Source organism: Falco cherrug, chromosome 5 (assembly GCF_023634085.1).
Source record: "Falco cherrug isolate bFalChe1 chromosome 5, bFalChe1.pri, whole genome shotgun sequence".
NCBI classification, from domain to species: domain Eukaryota; kingdom Metazoa; phylum Chordata; class Aves; order Falconiformes; family Falconidae; genus Falco; species Falco cherrug.
In genome coordinates, this window is record NC_073701.1 from 51,312,760 (window position 1) to 51,340,507 (window position 27,748).

Here is a 27,748-nt window from a genome sequence, read left to right on the forward strand (position 1 = left end):
CCTTTTCTCCAGACTAAACAACCCCAGGTCCCTCAGCCGCTCCTCATGAGACTTGTGCTCCAGACCCTTCAGCAGCCTCATTGCCCTTCTCTGGACACGCTCCAGCACCTCAATGTTCTTCTCATAGTGAGGGGCCCAAAACTGAACCCAGTATTGGATGTGCAGCCTCACCAGTGCCGAGTACAGGGGGATCATCACTTCTCTTGTCCTGCTGGCCACACCATCTGTGATACAAGCCAGGATGCTATTGGTCTACTTGGCCACCTGGGCACACTGCTTTCAGCCAGCTGTCAACCAAGAACCCCAGGTCCTTTTCCTCCAGGCAGCTTTCCAGCCACTCTGCCCCAGGCTGTAGCATTGTGTGGGGTTGTTGTGACCCAGGTGTAAGACCTGACGCTGCTTTGTTGAACCTCATACAACTGGCCTCGGCCCATTAATCACATGGCACTTGGGAACAGCCTGTTCCTGCACCTTTAAGATTTCGTTCCTGAAGAATGTCCAGCCTTCCTGGACTCCTTTGCCCTTCAGGACTGCCTCCCAAGGGACTCTGTCAACCAGTCTCCTGAACAGGACAAAGTCTGCCCTCCAGAAGTACAAGGAAGTCATTCTGCTGACCCCACTCCTTACTTCTATTCTTTTGAAAGAAACAAAAACTCTATCATTTTGTGATCACTGTGACCCAGATGGCCCCAGCTATCACATCACCCACAAGTCCTTCTCTGTTTGCAAATAACAGGTCCAGCGGGGCCCTTCCCTAGCTGGCTCCCTCAGCAGCGGTGTCAGGCAGTTGCCTTCCACACACTCCAAGAACCTCCTAGATGGTTTCCTCCCTGATCTATTGTATTTCCAGAAGACATCTGGTAAGTTGAAGTCCTCCACAAGAACAAGGGCTACCAGTTTTGAGACTTCTCCTAGCTTCTTGTAGAATATTTCATCTGCTTCTTCTTCCTGGTTGGAAGTCTGTAACAAACTCCCATCAGGAGATCTGCCTTGTTGGCGTTCCCCCTGATTCTTACCCATAAACACTCAACCCTATCGTCACCATCACTAAGCTCTAGACAACCAAACCATGCTCTAACATATAGAGCTACCACACTGCCTCTCCTTCCTTGCCTATTCCTTCTGAAGAGTTTCTAGCCATCCACTGCAGCACTCTGGTTGTGCAAGTCATCCTGACATGTTTCCATGATGGCAACGATGTCATAGTTTTCCTGCTGCACAATGGCTTCTAGGTCCTCACGTTTGCTGCCCATGCTGTGTGCATTGGTGTAGATACACTTCAGTTGGGCTATTGATCCCACCTCTTTGTGGGGAGAAGCCCTAATTCCTATGTGACCATTCTCAGGTGCTTACATGGTTTCTAACACATGAATAAGCCTCGTGTCTTCGCTGCTGTATGGATCTCATTTTATGAGTTAGGTTCTTCTTTTTACCAAAAAATTGTGAATTTTAAGGCTCTGCAACATCAAAATGCTTTGCGAAATCATTTCGGTTTTCCAAAATTTGTTTTAAAAAGCAAATAAACCCCAACAATTCAGTCACATTTTTCATTTGACAGTTTCTAAACAGAACTTTTCCATTATTTTATTCAAAGATGAGTTTTGACAGATCCTAAATAAAATGTATTTGTTTTCCAATTCAAGCAGGCTTTTCATTATTTTCTTGAAAGAAATTAAAACATTGAAAACTGACTTCAGTTTTGAGATTCAGCTCTGGATTCAGGTGCCTAGTATTTATGTCTTGATTACATCTGTCAACATGCCAGCTCATATTACAGCCAGAGGAGCTTTGACCAATGCAAATGATGGTCTTTCAGTTTGCCTCGAATGGAAACTTGTATTCAGTCACCTCAATAATTTTCCAGGCTCCACTGACTGAATAAAGGTGGGATGCGGGTGCCTAAAGATAGGTATTGACTACAATTTGAAATGCTTTAGGGTATTGAAAAAGTGCACAGGCCTGGTAGGCATGACACAGGATACAGAGGACACCTCCTTTTGCAGGGTCTGGAGGCCAACCAAGGTACTCCACGGTGCCCCAAATCACATCAGATATACATGTTTAGGCATCTAAATCTACACTTCTGTCGACCGTAATAAGAGATTACATATGTTAACTCACATGTAGATTTCTACCCCCAAAAAATCTGTGGTTGAGTCTCTGGCTGAATCTGAGTTCCTTATAATATTTTTAATTTTAATTTAATTTAATTTAGTTAAGCCATTTGTAAAAATAATCTGTGTTGAAAAAAATAGTGATCAGTTGTTCACTTAGCTCTTGCCAAATGTAATACACTTCACATGTGATTTAGGAAAAAAATTGAATTTAAATGCAGAAAAGAAATGTGAGTCTATAATATCCTGAAGAAAACATTCAGACTGTTACCTATGTAGTAAAACTGACCAGGGCTAAAGTTTCATTAATTGTGAAACACATTGTGAATACAGACAATGCTAGTAAATTCAATAACTGGGAAATAATGATGAAGTTATTCATTAATGAAAATATTGGTTTATTATTCACTGATTTTTACCACCTTTCTGACTTACATGTTGTTAATTGGGTCTTCTGAAAATCAATCAGTTTCTCTTAAATCAACTATCTAGAAATCCAGATAACCTGGATCATAGATAGGCTTGAAAATGTGGTGTTAAATCCACACTTTGACTCTTGCTTGTTTCTAAAACCAGAATTCAATAACATGTTTCAGTTCAGTAAAACCAGGAAGGTGTGGGGATATACCTCTAGCTCCTGTTATAGATCTGAAGACCCTAATTTTAGGCTCAGAGTAACATTTCAATTACCATCTAAATACATTTGAAATGGGAGTTGCCTTCTATATGTAAAGAGGTATGGGTTTTTTTTCAATTCCAAAAGCTTTTCTCATTCTACATTGCAATTAATTTAAGACTTTACCAATTACTTGATGATAACTGATTAAAGGAAGCCAAGAATGTTTTCTTCTCATAACCAGTTTCTGTGACAGTTACTGGGGATGCTAGAAACATGAAAAGCCAAAGTCCTTGTTATGTATATTTTTTTAGGCATATGTTCCCATATCTTCCTGCTCTGGAGAACAGCAAACCTTGACTCACTCTTACCAAGGACTGAGAATAACATAAAAGTTTAAGAACTAGCCATTAATATACTTAGTTGGGTGTGGGAAATCTGTGTCCAGAAAGCTGTACTAACTTTGACTTATTTATACAAAGTAGAGCAGCTCCAACTACAGAGTCTGAACAAATAGGACCATGTAGCAGCCAAAAGCCTGGCTATTATGGCATGCAGCTGGTCCCTTTAAGGCTGGTATTCAAAAGCCTGGTCTGATTCACACAGAACAGGTATTGGACCCTGGTCCGTTTGCCTCATCTCATGCAGCTGAGACACTGCCCTAATTCCTGGCTCACTGACCACAATGAGGGGCAGGAATGCCCAGTTCTGACACAGCTTCTCTCACGTTACAGGAGTCAGCCCTTTTACAGGGGTAAATTCCATGTATTGATGCACTGCCTTTGTCTGAACATAAACCATTTTCACTGAAAAATTGCCAAGCAGGTCTATCCTAAGGCACATGTGATGCTCTGAAAACATTTTTGAAGATCTTGTTTCTGTTGATTGTCGAGCCAGCTGTCTTCCACCCCCCATTCTGTTGATAGAGTAAGTGATATATTCATCTGAAGGTAACCAGAAAAAATGCTTCCCTTTATCTTATATAGAATTGGGGGTGGGGTGGGGGTGTTCAGGATTATTTCTGCTGGAGTTAAGCAATTAACTTCTAACTTTGGAAGCTGAACATTGAGTTCCTTGGTTATAACTCATGTGAGTCCTATACTACCTTGTGTATGATAGGTATTGATTGAAAATTTTTTTTGCAAGCAAGACCATGAACCTTCTTAAACTATTTTTCCTTTTTTGTGTTGTAGATAGGAAATAACATTTGAAACTTAAAGCTTATGGCTGATGAGTTTAATTTAAATGAGCTGCTGTTTGAAATAGATAACACTTTCATTTTAGTAAATTAATGGTGTGGCAAAAGGAAATTCAAAGATGCTTCTACCTATAATAAAAAAAGTGATGGTTTCTGGAATTCTAATATTTCACCATGTGATTACATTACCTAATCTTATTCATTTTATTACATGAAACACAGTAAAATGTTTCCTCTGTGCATTAACATAAATGTAATTTCAGACTTTATACCAATCTTTGTGCAAAAATCCAAAATAGCTCTGGAATCATATTGATAGATTCTAATATAATTGCAATGATCACAGTCAAAGAACAGAAGTAAAGCAAGGTTTATGGGAAAGGTAACATCCTTTCTTTGACAAACTGATATAACAGGAAAAAATAAACTAGTGCTGTTCACATTCACAAAAATGTTTTTCATTTTTCTAACTAAAATGTATGTATAAAAATGCAGAATAAAAAATTCCAGTTTTGCAAAACTCAGAGCATCCTTTATACTCTGCAGTGCCTGGTTTCTTCAGCTCACCAGGCAGAATGACAAGGATAGACTAGAAGACGTAACATGAAATGCAAGTTTCTCAAAATGTGCAGTATCTGCTATTGACAAGCGTTTATGAACCAGTCCCAGCATAGAGTTCCATTCGCTATTGCCTTTTTGAAACAGAGAGCATTTCAGAACTTGCAATTTCACAACAGGTATTTTGGAACTGGCAGTTGCTGGCAAATACTGAATTACTTACCCATTATTTTCTTCTGTAGGATAGAAGTCAGAAATACATTATTGTGATGGCAAGTTTTAAAAAGGTAATGCAATTCAAAGTTTGAATTAAAACCCGCTTTCTTCTTATTAGTACTTCAGATGATTAAGTCTTTTTGGTGATAATCTACATTAATCTACTTTTTCCCACCTCTTTATGGCTGCAGAACATGCCATGGGTAGTGTGGCACTGAAATCTGGCAGTAGTATTATTCCATATCTCTACCACATATTTGTCCCCATCAGGGGAACAAGCACTGTATTTTACCAAAAGAGATCCAGTGTAACTTATTTTCCAAATATTTCTAGATATTTGTTGCATGTGACTTCTAAAGTGTATGTATTAGCAGTTCACTTCAGTAGCACACCTCTGAAGTGGATCTCCCAGTTCTCTCTCCACCTGTCTTTTGGTTCACAGCATGGATTAATCTTGTGGTACACAAGTGGGATTTCTGGGTGCAACTGAAGTGGAAACTGCTCTCTGGTATCTCACCTAGCGAGCTGCAATTTTGAATAGATACTTGGTTAAGCCCACAAGACACAAACACCATGGTCCTCAGCACGAACTGTGTCACCCTATAGCACTGCACTACCCTGTTGCACTGCAGTAGCTGCTGATAAAGGCAGAGCTCCCAAGTCGCTGCTCTTTCTCCTTTCAGAGCACTGTCCTGCCAGGGCAGAAGAGCAGTGGCCAGCTTGAATCCATGCTGCTCCAGAGAACCCAGCCACTTTCCAACAGCAGAGCATCTGTCCCTTACACTTGTGTAATTGCAGAAGTGGTACTGACACCAAGCAACAGGCAGAGTAAATATTTTATTTTAAATGGTTTTAGAGTTGCTATTTTTGACAGATTTAATAACAGAACCCTTCTTAATTAAAATAAGTGAAATAAAAAGCTTTGGCATTTGCATATGAACATCTGCAGTAGCATTGTTCTTCATAGTTATTGTACACTGTGCAATGGTATGTTTGGCCAGTGTTGATTCTGGGATTAAAAATTATGGAGAGTATTTAACTTGATGGATGACCTTTCTTTCCTGAGGACTGGAAAGCATTTTAAATATCAAGAGCAGTAAATTTTTTTCCTCCCTTTCTATATTTGTTTTCACAGGGTGTTTTTAACTATCTTGGCACATTCATGAAAAACTGACATTATAAACCACTGCAATTGATCACTGAGGCAATCAGCTCTGGTGCAGGCACATTCCGCAGCTGAGTGGAGGATCACGATGCACGGAAGCAGGGGTGGGTTGTAAGCCGGGGAGACCCCAGGTGAGCACCAGGACCCACCAGGAGCCAGCAACTAGCACAAGAGCGGCTGATGAGGCATGGGCAGGGCCAGGAAGAATGGCGGCCACCCCCCCACAAAGGGCATCAGCATGGAGCGCTGCGCTCAGTGCCTGGCACAGCAGTTGGTGGAGGGAGGGTGCTGCTGTGAAGGAGGGAAGTTCCCCTGGCCGAGTGGAGAGACTTGAAGTCCATATAACCCAGCAGCTGGGCACTATTCTGGGCCCACCCGCACGGGTCAAGGGCACTCACCCTACCTGACCCTGACAAATTGAATGGTGGGCACCTGTCTGAGACTGGCTGGGGAGTCTGCACCATCTACCCCAGCAGTGGCTGATGCCTCTACCCAGATGGAGCTGCTGAAGGGAGAGGCTGCAGTGCAGAGCTCAGGCTGCAAGGAGTGCCCATACCTCTCACCTGGGGCAGGGACAGGCAGCAGACCTGCCTGCAAAAGGTGTGCCCGGGTGGAGGAGCTCCTGCAGCAGGTGGCTGAGCTGCAGGAGGCATTGAGAAGGCTGTGTAAAATCAAGGAGGCTGAGAAGGGGTTAGCAGCTGGCTCTAAGCACAGTCTGCAGACCTGCAGCCCACAGCCAATTAGCCAAAACCTCCCCCACCAGCACACACAGAAGGGAGGGGGCTGATAATGCGGAAGAATGGAAGCTTGTAACAGCAAGGACCTGCAGGAGGAAGACTTCTCCTGAGGCCTGAGGTGCCCTTACAGAACTACTTTACTGCTCTGCAGACTGAAGAGGAAAGACCCTTCACATCAGGAATGTTGCTGGAGCTAAGGCAGCCTGACATGCTCCCCATATAACAACCAGCACAACTAAGAAAAGGTGACGGGTGATAGCAGGAGGTGATTCTCTTCTGAAGGGTATGGAGGCACCCATTTGCCTACCTGATGCCCTCTCTAGAGAGGTGTGCTGCCTAGCAGGGGCTCATATCAGGGAATGTCACTGAGAGACTACCAAGCCTCATACAGTCCACTGACTGTTATCCCCTGCTGTTGTTTCATGTGAGCAGCAGTGATCCAGCCAGGAGCAATCTGAGGAGCATCAAGAAGGATTACAGAGCCCTGGGAACAGTAGTAAGGGATTCTGGAGTGCAGGCAGTTTTTTCATCAGTCCATGGAACCTGAGGAGGTGCATCTGTGGGTCCTGAGGGAAGTGGCCAATGAAGTGGCTAAGCCACTGTCCATCATATTTGAAAAGTCGTGGCAGTCTGGTGAAGTTCCCCCTGATGGAAAAGGTGAAACATAACCCCATTTTTAAAAAGGGAAAAAAGGAAGACCCAAGGAACTACAGGCTAGTCAGTCTCACCTCTGCATCTGGAAGATCATCGAGCTGATTCTCCTGGAAACTATGCTAAGGCACATGGAAAATAAGGAGATGATTAGTGACAGCCAACATGGCTTCACTAAGGGCAAATTGTGCCTAACAGATTTGGTGGCCTTCTTTGATGGGGTTACAGCATTGGTGGATAAGAGAAGAGCAACTGATGTCATCTACCTGGACTTGTGCAAAGCATTTGACGCTGTGCTGCACAACACCCTTGCCCCTAAACAGGATAGACGTGGATTTGACAGATGGACCAGTCGGTGGATAAGAAATTGGCTGGATGGTTCCACTCAAAGTGTTGTGGTCAATGGCTTGATGTCCAAGTAGAGACCAGTGATAAGTGGCATTCCTCAGGGGTCGGTACTGGGACTGGCGCCGTTAAACTTCTTTGTCAGAGACATGGAAAATGGGATTGAGCACATCCTCAGCAAGTCTGCCAACAACACTAAGCTGTGTGGTGTGGTCAGTATGCTGGAGGGCAGGGATGCCATCCAGAGGGACCCTGACAGGCTTGAAAGGTGGGCCCATGCAATCATCATGAAGTTCAACAAGGCCAGGTGCAATGTCCTGCAAATGGGTCGAGGCAATTCCAAGCACAAACACAGACTGGACAGAGAATGGATCGAGAGCAGCCCTGAGGAGAAGGATATGAGGATGTTGATTGACGAGAAGCTCAACATGGCCTGGCAATGTGTGTTTGCAGCCCAGAAACTGATCATATAGGAATATAGAATTTATGATCTCATTTCTTCACTAATGTGTACTTCTGTCCCAAATGTATATAATATTAAGCAATACCTGGAAACCTTATTAGTGATGTTTTACACTTTTTAAACAACCTGGCTTAGTGGCAATTATGTGTGAAAGTGTGATGAAAAATTCTCAAAATTCTATGTCATATAAATCTAAGAGCTACTTTTCACTAAGCACAGGTAGGGCTTTTTTCTGGAAAAGGTGTAGTCAAAGGGCAAGATGCTGCTTTTTGCCTCTTGGAAAAGACAAAATGAAGATGAGGGAAATAGCCAAAGTTTGTCTTTCATCTCTTCAGTCAAACTTAACAGATCTCTTCCTATCTGATCATCAAAGCTGTAGCTTCATAAAAGATTTGGCAAAGGGGCACACAAGGCAAGAAAATTCTAAACAGCTCTAACAATGAGCAGCTCAAAGTTGCTGTTAAATTGAAGGTGGTATTATATTGCCCTCATATATGGTTGTGCAAAGAATTGTATTTGATATTTGAGCACTTCCACTATGTGATGGTTTGAGAAATGAAGTTCCATCACAGACCAAAATTTGGTTTTTGTACACTTTGTCCTGCTGATATAGACATGAAAGATCACGACAATCCATTTGGAAACAGTTCTTGTTTGCAGCGTTAAATGTTTTTTGGACTTGTATACATTTATTAGCTTGTCTTTATCTTTCCAGGGACAAATTCTGGTTTGTTCAGTTTTCTACCAAATACAGAAAAATAACACAGAGTGTTTCCTGAAGGTGTGGCTGGATAGAATCAAAAGTACTTCTCGTATAGGTCTGGAGAGGAAGTGCTATAAATGGTTGTGTGGTACTGCACTGGGGCTGCAAGAGGATGAGCCAGGCCCTCATGGACTCTGCCTAGGGGAATCCTGATGTGGGAGGTAGGACACACGAAATAGCAGAAGAAGGTATTTCCAAGCAGCCAGGACCTGAGATCACTGCAGTACATTGCATCTTCTCTCAGCCAAGACTTCTGAGAACGTCAGTAACTTCATGCTTGGCATACTGATTTAATGAAATGTTGCAGGCAAGCCAGACTTCCAGTTTGAACTGCCTTTGTCATGGCCCATAATGTTACTGAACAACTAGAATGTGTGCACTTGCATGGGCGGTTTACAGATACAGCCAGGAAAATCTTTTACCAGGAGGACTGGTGGCAGTGCTGTTATTTTGGAATTAAAACAAAACTAAATGATGTGGCCCTCCCTCTCCCTGAAATAAAGCCATGAAGTCTCAGGTTTGCATCAACACTTGACATCAATTGTTAATTGCAAAGCACGGGTGTTCCCTTCCTCTCAGCTCTTCCTCCACAGCCCAGCTTTGTGTTTCAGAGAAGTCCATCTTCTGCTCCAGGACACAGTGCTCTCTCAAGGCAAGGACTGCACAAGTATGGGATGGCACTAGTGGGATTTCAGATGGCAGTGGTGGGATTTCCCTTTGGGCAGTCAGACTGCAAGCCTCAATATGGCAGGCAGTCTGCACACTAAGCTGCACAGGCTCAACTGTGACATTCCCTGCCACACTCTTTGAAAATGAGTTTCCAAATTGCTGGCTTCTGATGGGAGAAAGTCTTTATTTCTTGCTCGTTATGGACCCAGAGAATTATTGATGTATCTGAATGCAGTCACACATTTGGAAAACAACTGCATTGCAGATTCCAGGAATAAATGGCTTTTTTTTTTTTTTTTTTCTCCGCAGACAAATTTCGGCTCATCCCATTTGTAAAAAACATGCAGTTCATAAGCTCAGGATTGTACAGGTAACATGTACAGGTGCAAGACAAAGAGAAAAGAGTTATGGCCCAGTCAGCCAGGGCAAGGACAATGTCTGCAGTAAGGCGAGCACTGGCAAAACGGCACTGTAGGGGGTCTGCAGAGTCTTGAGAGTCTTCAATGCCAGACTAAGCTTACAAAACTCTTTTGGGAATTAATTTGTTAACACAATTATGGGCAGCATGCAATATGGCAGCTCCTGCTCCTTATATCCCAGGAAGCTGTCCCTACCACTTGGAAATGGAAACAAGCCAGGTTTGGTTGGAGTCAACAGGAAAAGTCATCTTTACTTTTGCCACTGTTGAGTGATGGAATGGAAACATCTACTGGGGAAAGATTCTGGCAAAGTATCCTACAGAAAAATTCAGGTCCTCACACCACTAGATGGATTACTCACACCACTAGGTTTTATGGTTTTTGCTTTCTTTCACTGAACATTTAGGATTTATCTTAGACTTCTGGAAAAGCTTTTCAGATAATCCCACCCTATCCTCAATATTTTGGAGTGGATGAAGTGAAGATAGTGAAGGTAGCCCTGGCACTTTAACTTTAGGGTATTTGCTGAAGACGGCCGCAACTGTGCTCACCCAAATACACACTATCCTTATTTTGTTTTCTAGGGAATGTGTTGGCCTCGATGGGCCTTATTTTGTTTTTGTTACTTTTCCTTGCTGTGATGTTGCATTGGCTTTGTGTCCTTTGTGTTTCTGTCCAGGTTATTTTTTCATTACACTTTGGAAGTGTATCTTGTTTATTTAATGTACTGTGTTTCTGATCTAAGTTCCCTTGGTTCTTGTTCACCCTTTGGCCACAGCTATGCCAGAGTGTGGCATGCAGGGCGTCTGGGAACTTGGACACCAGCAGGGAAATTTCTCAGAAAGCCCCATGAGGAGTGCTTTTCTCAAAGAGTGAGGGAAGAGCAGTAGCAAGAGAGGGCTGATGAAGAGCTGCTTTCCTTTACAACAGAATTTTTATTTTAAGAATCAGTAGGAAAGTCCAGCCTGATCTCTGGTCACCATGTGCCAAGTGACAGCTCAAGCACTGTATACAAGGGACACAGAGACAGAAAGTCTGGGGAGAATTTTTTGGTGATTTTTGAAAGAGCAAGAGGTGTTCAAGAGAAGGGTGTGATATTTTCAGCCTGACGGGCAGAAATAGGGCTGAGATAATATGCATGATGGCCATTGCATGTGTGGACAATGCGAGTATGTATGGACTTTCACAGTGAGATGAGGCCCACTGTTTCCAGTGGTAGCCCTGTTAGCAGAGTTCATGCTTTAGCAGGAGCTATGCAGTGCACTGCATGCTGGCTTAATGTGCACAGGATTTAGGAATGTTGTATTTAGGTGAATAAATGAAGTCTGTGATCTCATAGCAAAGCAGACCAGTGTAAGCTCCATGATCATGCTGTGAAATTTATGGGCATATATAAAAAAATATATTATGGGCTGATATTCCCCAGAGACAGCAGGGAATAAGCAGCACTGCCTACAGTGCAGATCAATACCTGTATATTGGACTTCTCTGAATCAAAGATGCCCTGTTTTCTAAAAATTTAATGCAAACCTGTTACCCACCAGGGTCTGCATTAGGCTGCAGTGACAGCCTTTTTCTATTTACATAACCATGACCTCCACTGAGCAAACAGAAGGTTCATATGTTTAGACCAGCATCTCAGACTTCTGCAAAGTTCACGAGATCACACCAAGCGAGCAACGCTATGGATGACACATGTGGTGGGAGCATGTGACTGGTAACATACCACACCAGCTCTGAATTTCCCCACCTCTAAGTGCTTTTCAAGTAACTTTGTCTAGGGTTAGGTTGTCCAGACTTCAGAGGGTGATGGCTATGTTCTTGAATGCTAGGATGGTAGCATAGAGACGTTGTAGGTAAATTAATGCCAGGTGCTTGGCATAGTTTGTTGAAGATGGCTCATTGCCCATGGATGCTCTGTACTTACTACTAATTGTAGTAGTGTAGAGGAAAACGAGGCATCACAGCCTTTCTTCTCCAGAAATGGCATTTCTGCATGATAGAGACTGCAACATTGAGGTTACGACCCTGTCTGCCATGAGGTATTGTCTGCAGCCACTGCCAATGACAAAAATCTGCTCAAGCTTCTGGTCCATGTTGTGTATAACCTCTTGTAGTGTATAATATGCTGGGTGATAGATGCTAAGTGGTTGATCAACTTGGTCAAAGCTTATGGTCCAAGAAAGTGCTGTTGTGAGGAGGTGAAGAAGCCAGAGACATATGGTTTGGCCCTTCCTAATTGTGGGAGGACAAAATTAATGTTTTGTTGTCAAATGAGGGCCAGCAGTGTGTATTCAGTTTGCCATGAGTGACTTGGTTTAACAAATTCAAAACCAAACTCAGCCCTGGCTATTGATTATAGAAGTACAGTCTAAAAAATTATCTGTTTCTTGAGAGGTTCCTGGCAGTAAAAATTCTCTTCAAGCTTTCCCTCAGTTTGGAGTAGAACTAGGAATTTTACATCATCACTGACTGTGATAAGCACAGTACTGACTTTTCTGGGCCTACCTAAAAAATTTAACTTCCCAGTATGCAATTGGCCTGGACAGTGGTTTTTTGTAGACTTTTCTTTTAATTTATTTATTTGTATTCTTTATAATAACTTCATTTCTTGAAGAGTACGGGCTAGGTTGTAAAATGCATGTTATTGTAACTGAATAGGTACCCAAGGCACATAATCATTCAATACAGCAAGCTAGAATTATAAGTGAAATGCAAAGTGTATTTCCTTTGTGAAGTAGAGAAAGAAGTTGTCTGGTACAGAGAAGAGTCAATCCTCTCTTTCCTTTCCCCTCATAGCCCTTCCATAAGCAGAAGATGGAGAGGTCGGCCAGCAACGCTGTGAACAGTTTGATGGTGTTGCTCTTTCTCAGTAATGTGCATTGCAGAATAAAGGACAAACTGCACTGGCCTAAATATTGCAGTGTAGCTCATATTGGTTCATCTGATACGAGTTATGTCAAGCTAAATGAAATCTTCAGCTTCTCTTAATCCCCAGGACGCTGGGTCAGTGCTGTACTTTCACAAGAAGTGAACTGAACTCTAACCCAGACAAACTCTGTTTATACTCCAAAAGCATGTATTGAATATCTTGCAGTGTTCCAGTACCACAGGTCAAAAATACAACTGAGTGCTAATTATGCTGTGTAATGCAACCGTTTCAAGTCTATTTCGAACCTTTTTTTATTTTTTCACATTTTCTTGTTCTATTAGCAACCTATTTCCTGCTCCCTTCCCTCTCTATTCAACATTTCAGAATGAATAACGAAGCAGTTTTTTAAGTGCATATGTATTTCCTCAAGGAAATCAGGGCTTGAGCACACACACTGGTCTTTGCATGCATGCCAATGAAGCATGCATAAAAATATGTCTGTCTTTGCTTGCATACGTGCCAAAGTCTGATGTTCCATGCTTTGAACTCCTGCTCCAAAATGCCAATGCATAATTCAAGAGGACTGAAGCAGAACAGCATTGAGCATAACTTCTGAGTACATGGTTCCCATAGCAAACTACATAGACTTGAATTACGGTTCTAAACTGCATGTGCACCAGGAGATGTGGGTTCCTCAGAAAGAGGATGAAGAAAATCGGTGCATCCAGCAGCCAGGGCAGTATGTGCTGGCTGGCAGACAAGCGTTAAGGACTGGGTTCTTTCTGGAGAACTTCTCAGCTAAAACAAGAACATTTACCTCCGTGTGAATTTCAGATATGAAGGTGAAATAGGTAGGAAGAACCACCTCTGTGGATCTCAAGACACTATCTGCAAGAGAGAAGCACCTAATGAATCACCTTTCCAAAGTAAACCATTCTGGGTATGTGCCAAAGTGGAGCTTGTAGAAAAGTCAGTCAGGTTCAGGTACTGACAGGTGAGGTGGTAGCTAAGCAAATGTTTTGGGGATAAGCTGGCCTGGGTATTGGGTATGTCTAAGTCTAATATGCCTCATTCATTTTTTTTCTTGCCCAGATGCTGATAATACACTCAAGGGGTACTGTATGGTGCCGTATGGTGTTGAATATAACTGAATTTATTTATTAAGAATAAAAATAAACGTTCAAAGGGAAAGATGGTAGCAATCAAGTTATTTTCTGTCTCATTATATTGTGAAGAAGCACAGCCCGTCGTGCCACAGAAGAATGATGTTTAGGAGTCCAAATGCCTACACTACTGCTTATATGCATATTTGTTTTCCCTTCCTACACAGACACAGCCAAGGCTAATGTATAAAAAGAAATACATACAGACTGGTAGCCTGTGACTACTGGTGCACAGATTTTTCTTTTACTCTGCCGAGTATTTCTCCTGTTTGGAAGTGTCGTGGGAAACATACATCACATTATTTTACAGCCCTCAGTAGCTAAAGAAAATGAGACTTTATTGCTGTAGAAAAAAACCCTGCACCCTGCCACAATTATTAAGCTGCATGCATGAGTTCAGATGTTGATATGCCCCTATTATAGCACAGATTTACTGACAGCTATGGGTACTGGGAGAAGCCTTGCTCCCCCTCAGAATACCAGCTAAATTTGCCTGCTTCCATGGAACCAGGAATTCAATCAGTCATCACTGCCAACTCGGAAGGATATCACCAAAGTGCTGCTGGAAATGATGCAGAGCTATTTTAGGGGAATAGCTTGGAAAGATATTTTCTTAAATACCATATTGTAAAATTGTATGAATTAGCCAAATGTGTCTTCTGGAATTCTTATAGCATTCATATGGAGGTTTTATTCGTTTTGTAATTCACTTTTCACTGACTTCTCAGAAATGCCATAAGATTTGTTGAAAGCTTGTACAAAGGACATCTTAAGAGACACAAAGCAAAATCTTTCTACAACCCTCAGAATTTATGAAAGATGAATTTAGCGCAACAACAATTTATTTCATACAGATGTGTTTCTATGTAAAAATCAGGCTTCACGGTTAGTATCCTATAGCTCCTACAGCTGAGAAAATACTTTTCAAAGGCTCTAATGTCTTTGGTGCCATAGAAAATATTCTCTCAAATTGTTAATTTGAATTTGGCACTTTGTTATAGTTTACTTCTTTCTTAATTTAATTAATTGGTTTGCATCTCCAGTGAAAAATATGGAATGAACAATAAGAGTAATATGCTGCAGCCCAGTTTTGCAACATGCTTAGCACTAGCTACTAAATTTCTTTTTACTAAGGATACAGCTGACTGCTTTCCTATTTTGAGTTAAATGATTTGTTTGTACACTTAATTTTCTTCAATCTCTTCTCATCAGTGGAAAAGTACTGATAAAGCAATAGTTGACCATTAGAAGACAGATAAAATAGAATGATGTGTCTTCATTACTATTGTATTCTCTCTGAAGTATTTATATTTTTTTTTCCCCTTGCAGGACGGTTCTCTTTACTCTGACCTCTGTAGTTGTGCTTGTCATCACTACTGACTGGATCAGCTGGGACAAGCTGAATCGTGGATTTCTGCCAAGTGATGAGGTGTCAAGAGCCTTCTTGGCTTCTTTCATCTTGGTGTTCGACCTTCTTATTGTCATGCAGGTACACTGTCCTATTGTTGCGTTTAAGCTGCTGAGGCAGCCTAGTGACTATTTCCTCTAGAGCAAATGGCATTTAGCTAAGACTACATAAAGGTAAATAAATGTTTAGTTTGCGATCACTGTTAGTAGGAGCATTTTATAACACAATTTTCAGTGACTTTGCAAAAAAGCTTGCTGGCCTTATATTGTGAAAATACTGCTGATTTCTCTTCCTAGACTACCAGGTAAGAACTGCATGACTTTCCCAGTAAGAAGGTCACCCATAAATGATATCAGGAAAAGAAACAGAAGCTGGTTGTTTGGTAAATTCAAAGGAAGATGAGAGAAATTCAGCCAAACAAGAAAGAAATACTTCCATACATCAAGTATTCACAATATTAGTGTACACACATTACAGCGTTTTAATAGACAAAAATTAGTATTTGCTATTAAGATTCCGCTTTCCACTTTCACATGAAAATTTCTTTACTTTGATGGCAGATCCTTGTACTGTAATGTCCTCTGCCAGCAAAGTTAACTGGGAAGGTGATTCCCTGTAGTCTGCTTAATGTCTGCTCCTTTAAATCTAGCTGTTAGGGAAGGAATCTGGGTCACAAGTGTGTGGCCAAAAACCTCCTTCATGTGATGCTGTTCTGTACCCTTTGCATTTGTCTGTGGTTCAAGATTTGTGTGAATAACTTACCCAATGCTCTATGAAAAATTAGGTCATTTTGGATGAGGCAAGGAAAAGGAGCATCAAAGGTCTGAGTGACTTTTGCTATTAGTCCTAGAGATGTTAGACTGTTGAATTGAAGTTTAGCAAAGAATTTGAGAAGAAATGATGGGTCCTTTTTCTCCAATTTATTACTAACTCTGCTAGCAGTGACCGCTTCTGAGACACTTAGTTCTCTTTAATGAGATATCTATTGCTTGAGTAATTATCATAGAGGTGACACTGTGATAGAACTCAGAATTTATCACTGCTGTATTAGAACATTAAAGCTGCATAAAGTCCTACAGTTCAGTTTTATTTTCCAGTGTCTCCACCACTGTTGAGTGCTCACTGCGGTTCATGGTTAGAACAAGGAGGGTAAGAAAGGGAACACTTTTTCTAGTAAGATTTCTGGTTCTTTCTTTTCTCTCCCTTTGCATTTTACAGTTTGTTTGCCATTTCAAAAAGATTAAAGAGAATGTATAATAAATGATTGTACTTCACCAGTCTGTAATGAAAGCGTAAATGAAAATACACAATGTATCAAGCTATACAGAACTTGATACTGTATGCAGGGTAGAGAAACAGAGTTATCTTCATATGAAATAATTAGTAAACCATCCTTTCAACTTTCAAAAATGAAGTTCCAGTACTTTGACCTTGGAGTCCCTATTAATACGGAAGAGTTTTATATGAAACATGCTGTCTTGAGTACTATTTCATATTTTTACAACATAAAGCAAGAGACTCTTTTTAATTGCATTTTTGACTGATGTTTGTGTGATGGAGTTATTTATTTATTTAAAGTTATTTATTTGGACTGTGCAACTTAGTTGGCATGTTTTATTTACAATGTAGTTCTAGCATCATTGCATTTGCTACTGCAATAAAGTTGAGACAGCAAAGTATTAAATCACAAGTGAAGACCATCAGGATCATTATCATTTTATTGAAGTATGATTTAGAATTACATGTCTCTTGAAATTCTTCCTGAGAGTGTTGTCTGTTTCACAGATTTTTTTTTAACTTAACAAGCTTTAGCAACAAATTAGTAAAATTAAAAATAAAAAACCAACCAACCAAACACACACACACACTCAAAAAAAAACCCAACAACAACCCCACACCAACCAAAAACATTAAAAAACCAAAAATGCTTAATATTAAGCAATTTCCGTTTGAGGCTAATGTTAACCAAGAGCACAGATGAAGTCTCATCTCATTTTTGAGTACAGACATTTTCTGTTCCTCTGAATGGTAGCATTAATTCTGCAAATGTGGCTGTGTTTAGCATCAAGAGAAAACTAATTAAATTTGGAAATTTATTCTCTATGCTGTGAAAAATAATCACATAATTTTAAAGGTCAGCTTTTCCTTCTCATTATTATTATTATTTAATATTTATCTAAGCCCTAGGTAGAGCATAAAGAAGAAAAAAAAAGGCCTGAGTGTTCCCTACCCTGAAAGGCTACCTTCTGTCAAGTAGACATAACCCAGACAGACATGTGAGGAGTAGAACACAGACAGCTGAACCTTATATAGACAGTTATACGTGAGTGATGCTTAAGGATACATGCACTTTTTACCTTTATTTTCCATCCTGCAACAAACCCTGGCTGCCTCCCACCCCGCTCTCCTTCTAGCGTACAAAGTCTTTGCTGGGTATTCAGGGGATGGGTCAAGGAGACGAGCATGGGTGAGAGGCAGAGTAGAAGGCAGAGACATGGGACTGAAATGTCAGCGTGAAAGTTATGACCACAAAGATATTAAGACAATCCAAGAAAACAGAATGTTACAGAACTACAACAGGACCTCCTGGTTAGTGTGGTGGGCTTCTGGCCCAGGCTGTGTTCCCACCTCTTCTGCAAACCTCGCTGTGACATATGACATCTGCCCTCCCTCGAGTGAGGAAAATGGACCCTGAGGTCTTGTTTTAGATGGTTGCTGTGTATGCATCTCCACCTGACTTTAATTGCTGTATATTTATAATCAATGAAGAGATCGAGGTATAGCTGGGGTGCTTTTAAAACTCTAGAGTAGGATGAGGTGCAGCAGGCCCTAGAAGTACATGTTTCTGTCCACTGAGAATAAACAGACCCAACAGGATGAGCTAAGAGGAGCCATCCTTTAAGCCATACCCAGGAAAAGGGTTACAAGGGTGGCGTGGCTTGAGTCCAGAGCTGCAGCTCTGCAAGGATCCCAATCAGCTATTTCCACAGCTGGTAAAATTGCCAAAGTAGCATTTCTCTGCTAGTGTTCTATCATGGAGACTTCTTCAGAGCATGTCTGCCTCTTGCAGGAAGAGTCATCTCCACTTCTCCCTCTGCTGCCTGGCCATGATTTGAAAGGAATTTAAATTTCACTGGATCTAGAACAGTGTATCAGAGATAACACCCATTTTAGGCTGTTTGAGAGGCAGCGCAGGGGCCTCCATTCCAGTCCTATTTGTCAGGACATTTTATTCAATGTAAATACAAACACTGATTTTTTTCAATATAGAGGCTGCATATTTCCTCTATGACAAACAGCAGATCAAATTCAGTCTGATGCAGGTGAGCGTTAGTTCATTTTAAAGGGCATGGGCTGGCTTATAGTAAGAAAGTAAAAACGCTACAAGTTAGTTATTTTTTCCAGTATGGAAGTGAAGTTTGTAATTTCCACAGTGTTTAATTATGCATGCCCTGATAATTGAGATGGAAGATGCCAACATATGTATATTTCTGGCACTCATAGCACTCACTGCTGTACATAGGCATTGTTATATTTTAAACCTTAGTTTCAGATTGAGTGCAAGACCAGATATATTAAAGCTGGATATGTAGTAATGCTATTATCATGTAACAGAACTTGTTACTATTTTTAATAAAAAAATAATCTATTTAGTTGTATTCCTCAAAGAGGTAATGGAAAAGCTGTTAATTAAAGGAGTAAATATGAAAAATGAAACTATAATCCCACATTCCAAATGTCTCTATTTGAGCAAGTAGACAGTACCATTAGCCTATATACTGCCTTATCTTTTTTTTTTTTTTTTTTTTTTTTGTGTGTGTGTGTGTGTGTATGTGTGTGTGATGTTCATAGACTCATAGAATTATAGAATGGTTTGGGTTGGAAGGGACCTTAAAGATCAGCTAGTTAAGTTCTTAGTGACTTTGATAATGGGTAGGAGCCTGTGGTGGCTGGATTATTAAACCTCGTGTGTCCAGGGGAGATGTCTTGTTTCATCTCTGTAGTGTCTTTTGTGAGCATTTACAGGTTTCTCCAGACTTCTGAAAGATTGTGAAGTATTTCAGCCTCACCGTGGAGTTACATACTGTAGCTCCCTTGCTGAGCACTTTGCAAGTCCCATGGCGTAAATTCTTGCAACTCTTACGACTTACTGCAACTTTTCATCTGATGGTACAGTCAGATACAATGTCTGAGTGATTTAAAAGCTACCCAAAAATACAATTTGATTCCAAAAGGAGAATTTATTCTTCAATAAACTGAAGCAATTCTGTAACGGCTGAGTGGAATAAACAGAAGCCAGGCAGCACTTACGTCTAAGATTCTTTGTGACAGCCCTTGTATGTGAATCTTGAACTAAAATAATCTCATTAATATCAAATGGGAATATTCTTGTCCATAAGGACAATATAATTTTTTCTGTAACCTGGAAGCAATGAAGGTCAAAGACAGTCAGATAATTAACAACATTCCTTATGACTGGTGCTCGATCTCTGCTTATGTAGGTATTAGGATATCAGCAGATAGATTTTTAAAAATAATAACTATTTTTCAAATCTATTTTCCTTATTTTTGTATGTAAATTGCTTTTAAATGTAACTGTAAATCACTCCTTGCTACTGGAGTTGAAAATCAACAGATTTAACGGGAGGCCTGTCACTTCTTTTTTTGTTTTGTTTTCTGCAGAATGATAAGAGAATTAGAAGTTTAACAAATCGAAGAAAATCTGGATTTAGGGTCTTCTGTGTTTTCTTTTCTAGTACTTCATATTTCCATGAAAAAATGTAATTTAGCTACTATGTAAGGTTAATTATGTTTTGCATATGTCATTGTTAAACAGTAACTCAGAAATGTTATCAACAAAATGGAACAGACTCTGGTCTTGTTAACAAATACATAAAGTGGGGACAGTTCCATTTATTTTAAGTTTTACATTGATAGAGAGACTGTTTGGATTAAAATCTAGTACAATGTGTAAGCACATTAAAAATACCACCCACAACATCAAGTGCATAAATTAAGGTATAATTTCCTTGAATACTTAAAGTAAAAAGAGTAGAAATACAGTCTTGTCCACACAAAGTGATTAAAGACTTGATTTTGAGAGGGTTAGTGTGTTTTAGAAAACCTATTTAACTTTGCAAACGTAATTTCGTTGTGAACTTTTAATTGGATTTACACTCAGTAATTTGCTAGAATTAATTTACATGTATACAAACGAGAGGAGAATCCTGATTTACACTTTAAGCAGAATACACAGGTGTAGTAATTTTTCTTTGAAACAGATAAGCAAGAAATGATTTTGTATTCATAGACAAAGCAGGATATATAAAATGATTTGTCACTCCTGTCAAAGAAGATCCTCTCACCTGTACGTTTGATTCAAGGGTGGCATATAAAATTTTTTTGTTTCCTAACAAGCAACAGCAAAAAATACCATTGTATAGTTTGTTCCCTAGGAAGTTTCTGAACTTTGAATGAAAATGGCCTTCTAAAAACCTTCCATTCAGCACAACAACTTCTGAAGAAGTGAGCACTTGAATGTAAGGGTACTTTCCATCATACCTTGGCTGGGTTTTATAACATTTGAAAACACAATAATAAATTACAAGTCAAAACCCATGAGAAACATCTGTGTTAGTGAGGCTAGCAACAAACTTCTGCACCATCTCTGACATTCAGGATTTCTGTTTGTGAGGGGTTACTATGCTTTTTTATTCATGTACTACTTGCCCTTTCAAGATGGGAACCTAGCCATAAGGGCAGGTGACCAGTGGCAGGTTTTTCAGAGGAGTCAGGATAGATGAGAATTCACCTTTAATAAAACTGTCAGCAGTCAGCTCCATTACTGGTGTCCCCAGCCATTACCATATGGCAAGGTTTTACAACGAGGAGCCATATACCCTAGACTACTTTTTTCAGATATTATGTGGGGTGTTTCATTCCTCTCGGAGTACATTGCTCTTCACTCTCAGATTTTAGACATGCCTGTCAAACAGCATTACAAAAATGGATAAACATTTTGAACACTCACTTGTACTCAGCTAATTGTGCAATGTTTGCCCAAGAACCCTACTGTGAGGGTTGGCTCTGCATTACTGTACCTCCCAAGGCCTGTGGATCTCTGAAGGAGAAGGGACAAGTTCAAGTGAGGTAATTTTGGAAGAAACCTTTCTATAGCAAATAATACATTTTCCTTCCTGCAAAGTCTCTCATGGAGGAAAGACTTTCCCCTCTTCTTTTGTCCTTTCTACATTCTCATCCTTCTATGAACCATGGAAATGGCCATTATTAGCACTGATGTAAGACATGCAAAAATAATCCTGAAAAAAAGAAGTTAATTAGGACAACTAGAAGGGAACAACTCTTGATCTACAACTTTGCTTTATTTGTACTTACGAATTCGAGTGACAGACCTGAGTACATTCCTAAACACTGTTCAACCTACAAAATGACAATGTTTCTCATGACATTATCAGCACCATGGCGTTTCCTTCTAGTGGGTCAGAGACAGGTCTTTTTTGCCTATCCTCGAATTGCTCCATTTCTTGAACCTGCCTGCACAGCTGCTGCTCACAGATTTATGTCTGCATTGAATTTCTTAGTCCCAAAATGCTTTGGTTTATTTCCCTGAGAGTCACTGGTTTGAGGGGGGTACCAAGTCTTTCTCCTTTCTATTTTTAGCACAGAACAGTAGCACTCCTGAGCTCCACTTTCATCCCTCCCATTAGACACCTGTTTTCTGTTAGCATCCCTGTATCTTCTGTCTATGACTGCTATCAAGGGAGTGGGTTAGTTCCTGGCTGTCACATACTGAGAGGGACAAGTTAGTGTGGTCCCAGAAATGGCCTGTTTGACAGCTCAGGAACAAGCAGCTAGAAATGGAGTCAGCATCCCACAGAGTGAAATGTCCCTGTCCCTCTCCTGGCAGGGAGGTGAGGCTCTGAAGCAGTGCATGGACCCTCCACACCTCCTTCATGTTTTTTTTCTGTGGACAAGGCAAGGAGAATAGACATGTACTATATTTGCAGATCAGAGAATATAATAATGCATTTGAGATCCACTGCTTTTATCCTGAAGGGAAACACCTTTTGAATATGATGGAAGTGTACGTAGTGTGTATGTAAAAGGATGATGAAGGGGTAAAGTACATCATTGTTATGTGTAATTAAAACCCAGAAGTTTCTGTCAGAATATTTTCAAGATCCAGCTGGATGTATAAATTCCTTTCGAAAATTTCTGAAACGTTCCTTCACCGCCTTGCTGGAACCCATTATAAAGTACAGTTTATTTCTTCAACTCTTTCAAATAGTTTGGGACTAAGAAAATGATACGTGAAATCATTTTCCCCTGAGAAAAGGTGGATGTATCTTGTCCCTTATTGCACATTATATACCTTACCTTTTTAATGAGTTGTGTGGTTTATATTGCAGTTTGCATTCTGTGCTTGTCTAATTTGTTAACCAGCACCACCATTTTATGCTGTAGATTTTGTCAAACAAGACATGTGAAGTACAGTATTTTTGAGTGCATTTCATCCTTTACGCTGGTCATGGATGGTTAAATTTTACTTGGATGCATTATATTTGTCTCAGGCATTATAGATACAACTCCAGGGTTTGCTTCAGCTGCTGTAACTTGGTGTGTTTGTGCTGACCTGGATCCTACTGTGCCAATTTATACTGGCTGAGGGCTGGGTCCTTCTTTTAGTTCTGTGACTCAGTTCCTTATTTGCTGAAAAGGAACAACTGTAGTTCTTTCACTGGTTGTCTGATTGCCTGCTTAGCCCCTAAGGTGCTCAGAGAAGGATGCTGTCCTACTTGGTACAGCTTGTAGCGTAATCAGGCACCAGTCCCAGCTAGAGCCTCTTGGCTCTGAGATGGCTACACACAAAATGAATTAGCTGCAAAAGCTTCTCATTTGTCACGGTCATTCCCTTTTACCCTGACAATGGATATGTGCCATACATGTGACACTGAGGCCCTTCTTTTACAGTGCAGGTATTGCCTGACATACTGAAGCAGTTCTCCAAAAGCAGATCTAGCATTTTTACACACTGCTCCCTGAAAGTACCATATCCAGCCCAGATGCAGAAAAACTGTGGAATTCTAAGAACAAGAAAAGCTGGAAATTGTTTGCAAGTCTTTAACAGGGCTATTTTCGTCTTTAGTTGCAAGGAGAGTCTTTTCACAGATTCTGCTGCTATCGGTGCATGATAGGCTTTGTTGTTCTGGGGTATGTCTGATGACTGTTTAAGATTATATTGCAGTGATATATGTTGATATAACAGTAATGGTGACATTCATATAATTTCAACTCTCCACAGCAATGCTCTGGAATGTATTATTTCATTGTAGACATCTGCTTTGTAATGAGCGTTGTTACACAGGTTTTTATCTAAAAATGAAAAATCTGAGATGAGATTGAACTGGTTCAGCTGTTTTCTGAGTGATAGAATTGCATGCAATTTGTAAATGCAACCATGTGAGTTAAAAAAAGGAAGATAAACTTCAGTTTGCTATCTCTAGATAGAGTGTTGCCTTAAGACAAGTTTTATGCCTGTCTGTATCTTATATTTAGTTACAAGACATACTGAATTTACAGGACTTAGTGACAGGCCGTACCTGGACATACAGAACCACCTAGCAACAATACAGAGTTCAAGTAAGGAGAAGGAGCAAAACCAGCTGGGTTGCTCTTAATCAAACCTTAAAGGGGAACAGAAACAAGAATATGTCTAATATTGTTGGTCTAAGTGCATTATTTCTGCAAAGCTGATTGAATGGGAGTTGTTTATACTTCCTTGGAAAGTTTGAAGCCTGTTATATGAGCCATTAACAAAAAGACATGCTTACTTTTATTGCCTTTGAGTTCTAACGTGCTATCAAGCTGCTGCTTTTCTTTGTATAACAAAAGGGACATATGTGGTTAGTCACAGTATCTTGAGATACTGAGTACATTAGATATTTTTGCATCTGTTAGAATCAGACTTTATCGAACACATCAATAAGTAATTCATTATCATATGTATAGAGGAAGTATTCCCTAGTGCTTTTAGTGATTTGAAATTAGAATTGCAATGGTTTCTCATTTTGAACTAACATTTAATTACTCAGCTGTATTATGTTTGACATCATGTCCAAGTGGTCATAGCTGTTGTGTAAGTGTAACCTTAAGTCAAGCAGGCTTCTAGTCCCCTCCATGTCAGAAGCTAAAAAGTTTCTGTTTTCTGGAATCTGACCATGTTTTCTTGCCTGTCCTATGATGCTCATTAGGGAGAGGAGAATCCCCCGCATAACACTTACCACATCTGACAGATAGACCGGGGACCAGCATTGCATGACACAGTGCGAATCTGTTTCCCACTGGAGCAGTGAGGCAACTAAATCAACATGCCTATGGAATCTCCCGAATAGTCTCAGTAGTGCTCTGCAGCTGACTTTGGACTGTTCTATGTCTTGTCTGGTCCCCAAATAATTACTCTCTTCTCTATCTTTTCCTACTACCTAGGTAGTATTTGCAATGTAATTTTCCATTAAGATTCCTTAGAGCCCTGCGTAAGCCAACAGGTGCTGTAGGTGCATTAACACATTGTCACTGTTGCTGAAATGATACAAACAAAGACAAAACACGTTGTTAATCAAACCAGGAAAGAGCTATATTTTTCACCTCCCTCCCCTAACACTTGTTCGATCACTGCAGTAGCCAGTAATGCTGAACTTGTCTGGATACCCGTGATGCCAGAACGACACAGCCTCAGGTAGGATGCAATGAGTACAGCTGGCTCTGTTTGCCTTCATCTCCCACTTTGTCAGCAGGAAGGGCAGCCACAGGCATGGAGGGCACTGTCTGTTACCAGCCCATGGAGGTGGAGTCGTCAGAGCCTCTGAACTCAGCTACACCAGGCATAGAATCTGTTTCTCCCTGGGTGAAGGTAGGCGAATTAAAGAGCCACTTTCAGGACTGGCTCTGAGCAAGGCAGTCCCTGTCCTAAGGCAGCAGATTGCTGGGGTGGTTTGAAGCACTCAGGAGAGCCATAAGGGAAAGAGGGGCCCAGGCCCTGCAGCTGTGGCTGCAGCTCCATGCCCAGCCACCTCCAGCTCGAAGCAGCCATTTGCGAGCAGTTCCCTGTCCCTGAGCAAACACCCTGGTGGCAGCTGGCTGGTCCTGCTGTATGGGGTAGCACAGCAGCAGGGAAAAGGACTTGAAACTGGTTTGATCCCCTGAAATCCTCTCCCTCCATCCAGCAATTCTGTACAGTGCACCAGAGTTAGGTACAGAGCAAAGGCAGATTCTGGTGGTGGGGCCCCACTCCCAGGACAAAGCATTTGTGTGGTTTCAATGACCCAGACCTGGCAGAGCTGCTTTTCTGCTGCAGCCAGCCAAATTTGGCTTGCACCTTCAAGAAGCATTTATTCTGTCCTGGCCAGCTCTGTTGCCATTTCTTCAACAACTGTAGAAGCCTGTGGAGCACTGTGTTTCTCAGTGCATTTATAGCTTGCATCCCTGCCAACATTAATTACGTAATACAGTAATCCAGAAGACTGCACCATGGCTGTTCTGGCTGGTACTGGCCATTTTGGGCTGTGATTTTATTTCATCTTTCAGGAGAGACATTGTAGCTCTTCCTTTCATACAAAACCAGCTTTGATTTCACCCTCCATCAGTTCTCAGTGAGCTCTGCTATGATGTTATTTCCCACATCAGGTACCACATGAGGAATTAAATGATGGAAATCTGTGGCTAGGTAATCCATTTTATTGCCTGTAGATGAAAATGAGAAAACAGTGTACATCTTTTTCTAATGTATCTCACTACGGATTTAAGGATATAATCCTATAATCCTTGGATGGCTCTTTGCTTTTAGTTTCTCTCAGGTGGTCTTTGGGATTGACTATATACAATGTGCAGAACGCATTAGGTTTATAATGAAATTTCATTCCACTTCAGAACTGCGTGCTCAAAGCAGAGAAACAAACAATCCTCAACAGCAGTGGTGATGCCATGTGCAGCACAGAGTCTATTTAGGAATAGGTGGCAGAAAAGAAGTGATTAAGTGATCTGCTTTATCCGGCGGCCAGAAGAAACCAAAAGAACTGTTGTCCCATCTCGAGTCTGCAAGTGTACTTTTTGATGGCCCTGTTTCAGCCCGTATTTGCAGACTGTGTGTTGGAGAAGGCTGCTCAGAGTGCCCAGACTGTGCCCTGCAGCATCTCTGCGGGCAGCCTGCATGGTGCTGCACCAGCCACCTCCGGCTGCCACCTCCCAGGCGAGAGCTGCAGCCTGTTCTCTTGGCTGCAGATTGGTACTTTTGTCCTGACCTTAAGTTGTGAAGCAACAGCTACATCTTCTGAATGAATGTTAAATACCCTTGGGGATGTTTCTGGCATCTGGGCCAAACAATTACTGCACTAATCTAAATTATACAAACTCCTACTATTCCTCAAGGTCAGGCTGCAAAGATTTGCATATCTGGACAGCGTTCCAAATACAAGGGATGAGAGAAAGAAAACTATCACACAAACACACCTAATATCATAAATGAGCAGATGATGACTTAAGCAATACAAATAGTTACACAGAAAAAATGTTGTTACAAACGAGACAACACTACTGAGGCTGCAAAGCCATGCATCCAGAAGCTAGGAGATGCTAGAATTAAGGTCACCAGTGTAAACTTTTCACCCCTATTGTGTGTATGCACTATGACACAATCTTGAATTATCTATTCACATCCCATTTTTCCACGGGACCTGTCTCACTTGCTGCACTGGATGAATGGTGTCCACGTGTGGCCCCAGGCCTTTGCTTATTGCACACTACTGAAACCTGGATATGAAGATGAAATCATTCATTTCCTCATGGGCCTTTTTTGTGACACTCATCGCTGTACTTCCCAAGGGCTTTTCAAGCATTAATCTATTTATCTTCACAACAGCCTTCACAATAGGAGTATTATTGTCCGTTATTGTCCACATTTTATACTAAGGCACAAAGAAATTAAAGTCAAAGCGTCCCTAATTTGAGATGTCTGAAGACATTATTATGAAAATTTATGTTATTATCCATCTTTTAGCTAAGCGTTTACCTAATTGGAGGAGGAGGGTCTAGCATATTATTTCATTAGGAGCGGACAGAGCCACATATTTACTTGATGTAATCTTATATAGTATTACACTGACAGCCCTATTTCCTTTGCATAATTCAAATGGTTATAAAAGCAGTTCCTTTGTTTTGAGTGATGGCTATATATTTAGCTTCATAAAAAAGACTGGTTACTTTTTAAAACCGATCTTACACGTACAGGGCAGTCTTATCTAGGTAGTGCTATACACTACAGAGCTCTTGCTATCCCTATGGATATTTTGTCAGCCCTTCCTCTTTTCCCCACTGG

At 40.9% G+C, this 27,748-nt stretch overlaps 1 protein-coding gene across 2 annotated transcripts in view; it reads left to right on the forward strand.

Moving 5' to 3' along the window:
- The window catches only part of TMEM117 (transmembrane protein 117), a 234,591-nt gene that overhangs the window by 175,998 nt on the left and 30,845 nt on the right, over positions 1-27,748 (forward strand). For both annotated transcript variants that reach the window (XM_005444020.4, XM_055711850.1), the window contains exon 6: positions 15,279-15,438. In XM_005444020.4, the coding sequence (XP_005444077.1) occupies positions 15,279-15,438 (160 nt within the window). The remainder of the gene's footprint in view (positions 1-15,278; positions 15,439-27,748) is intronic.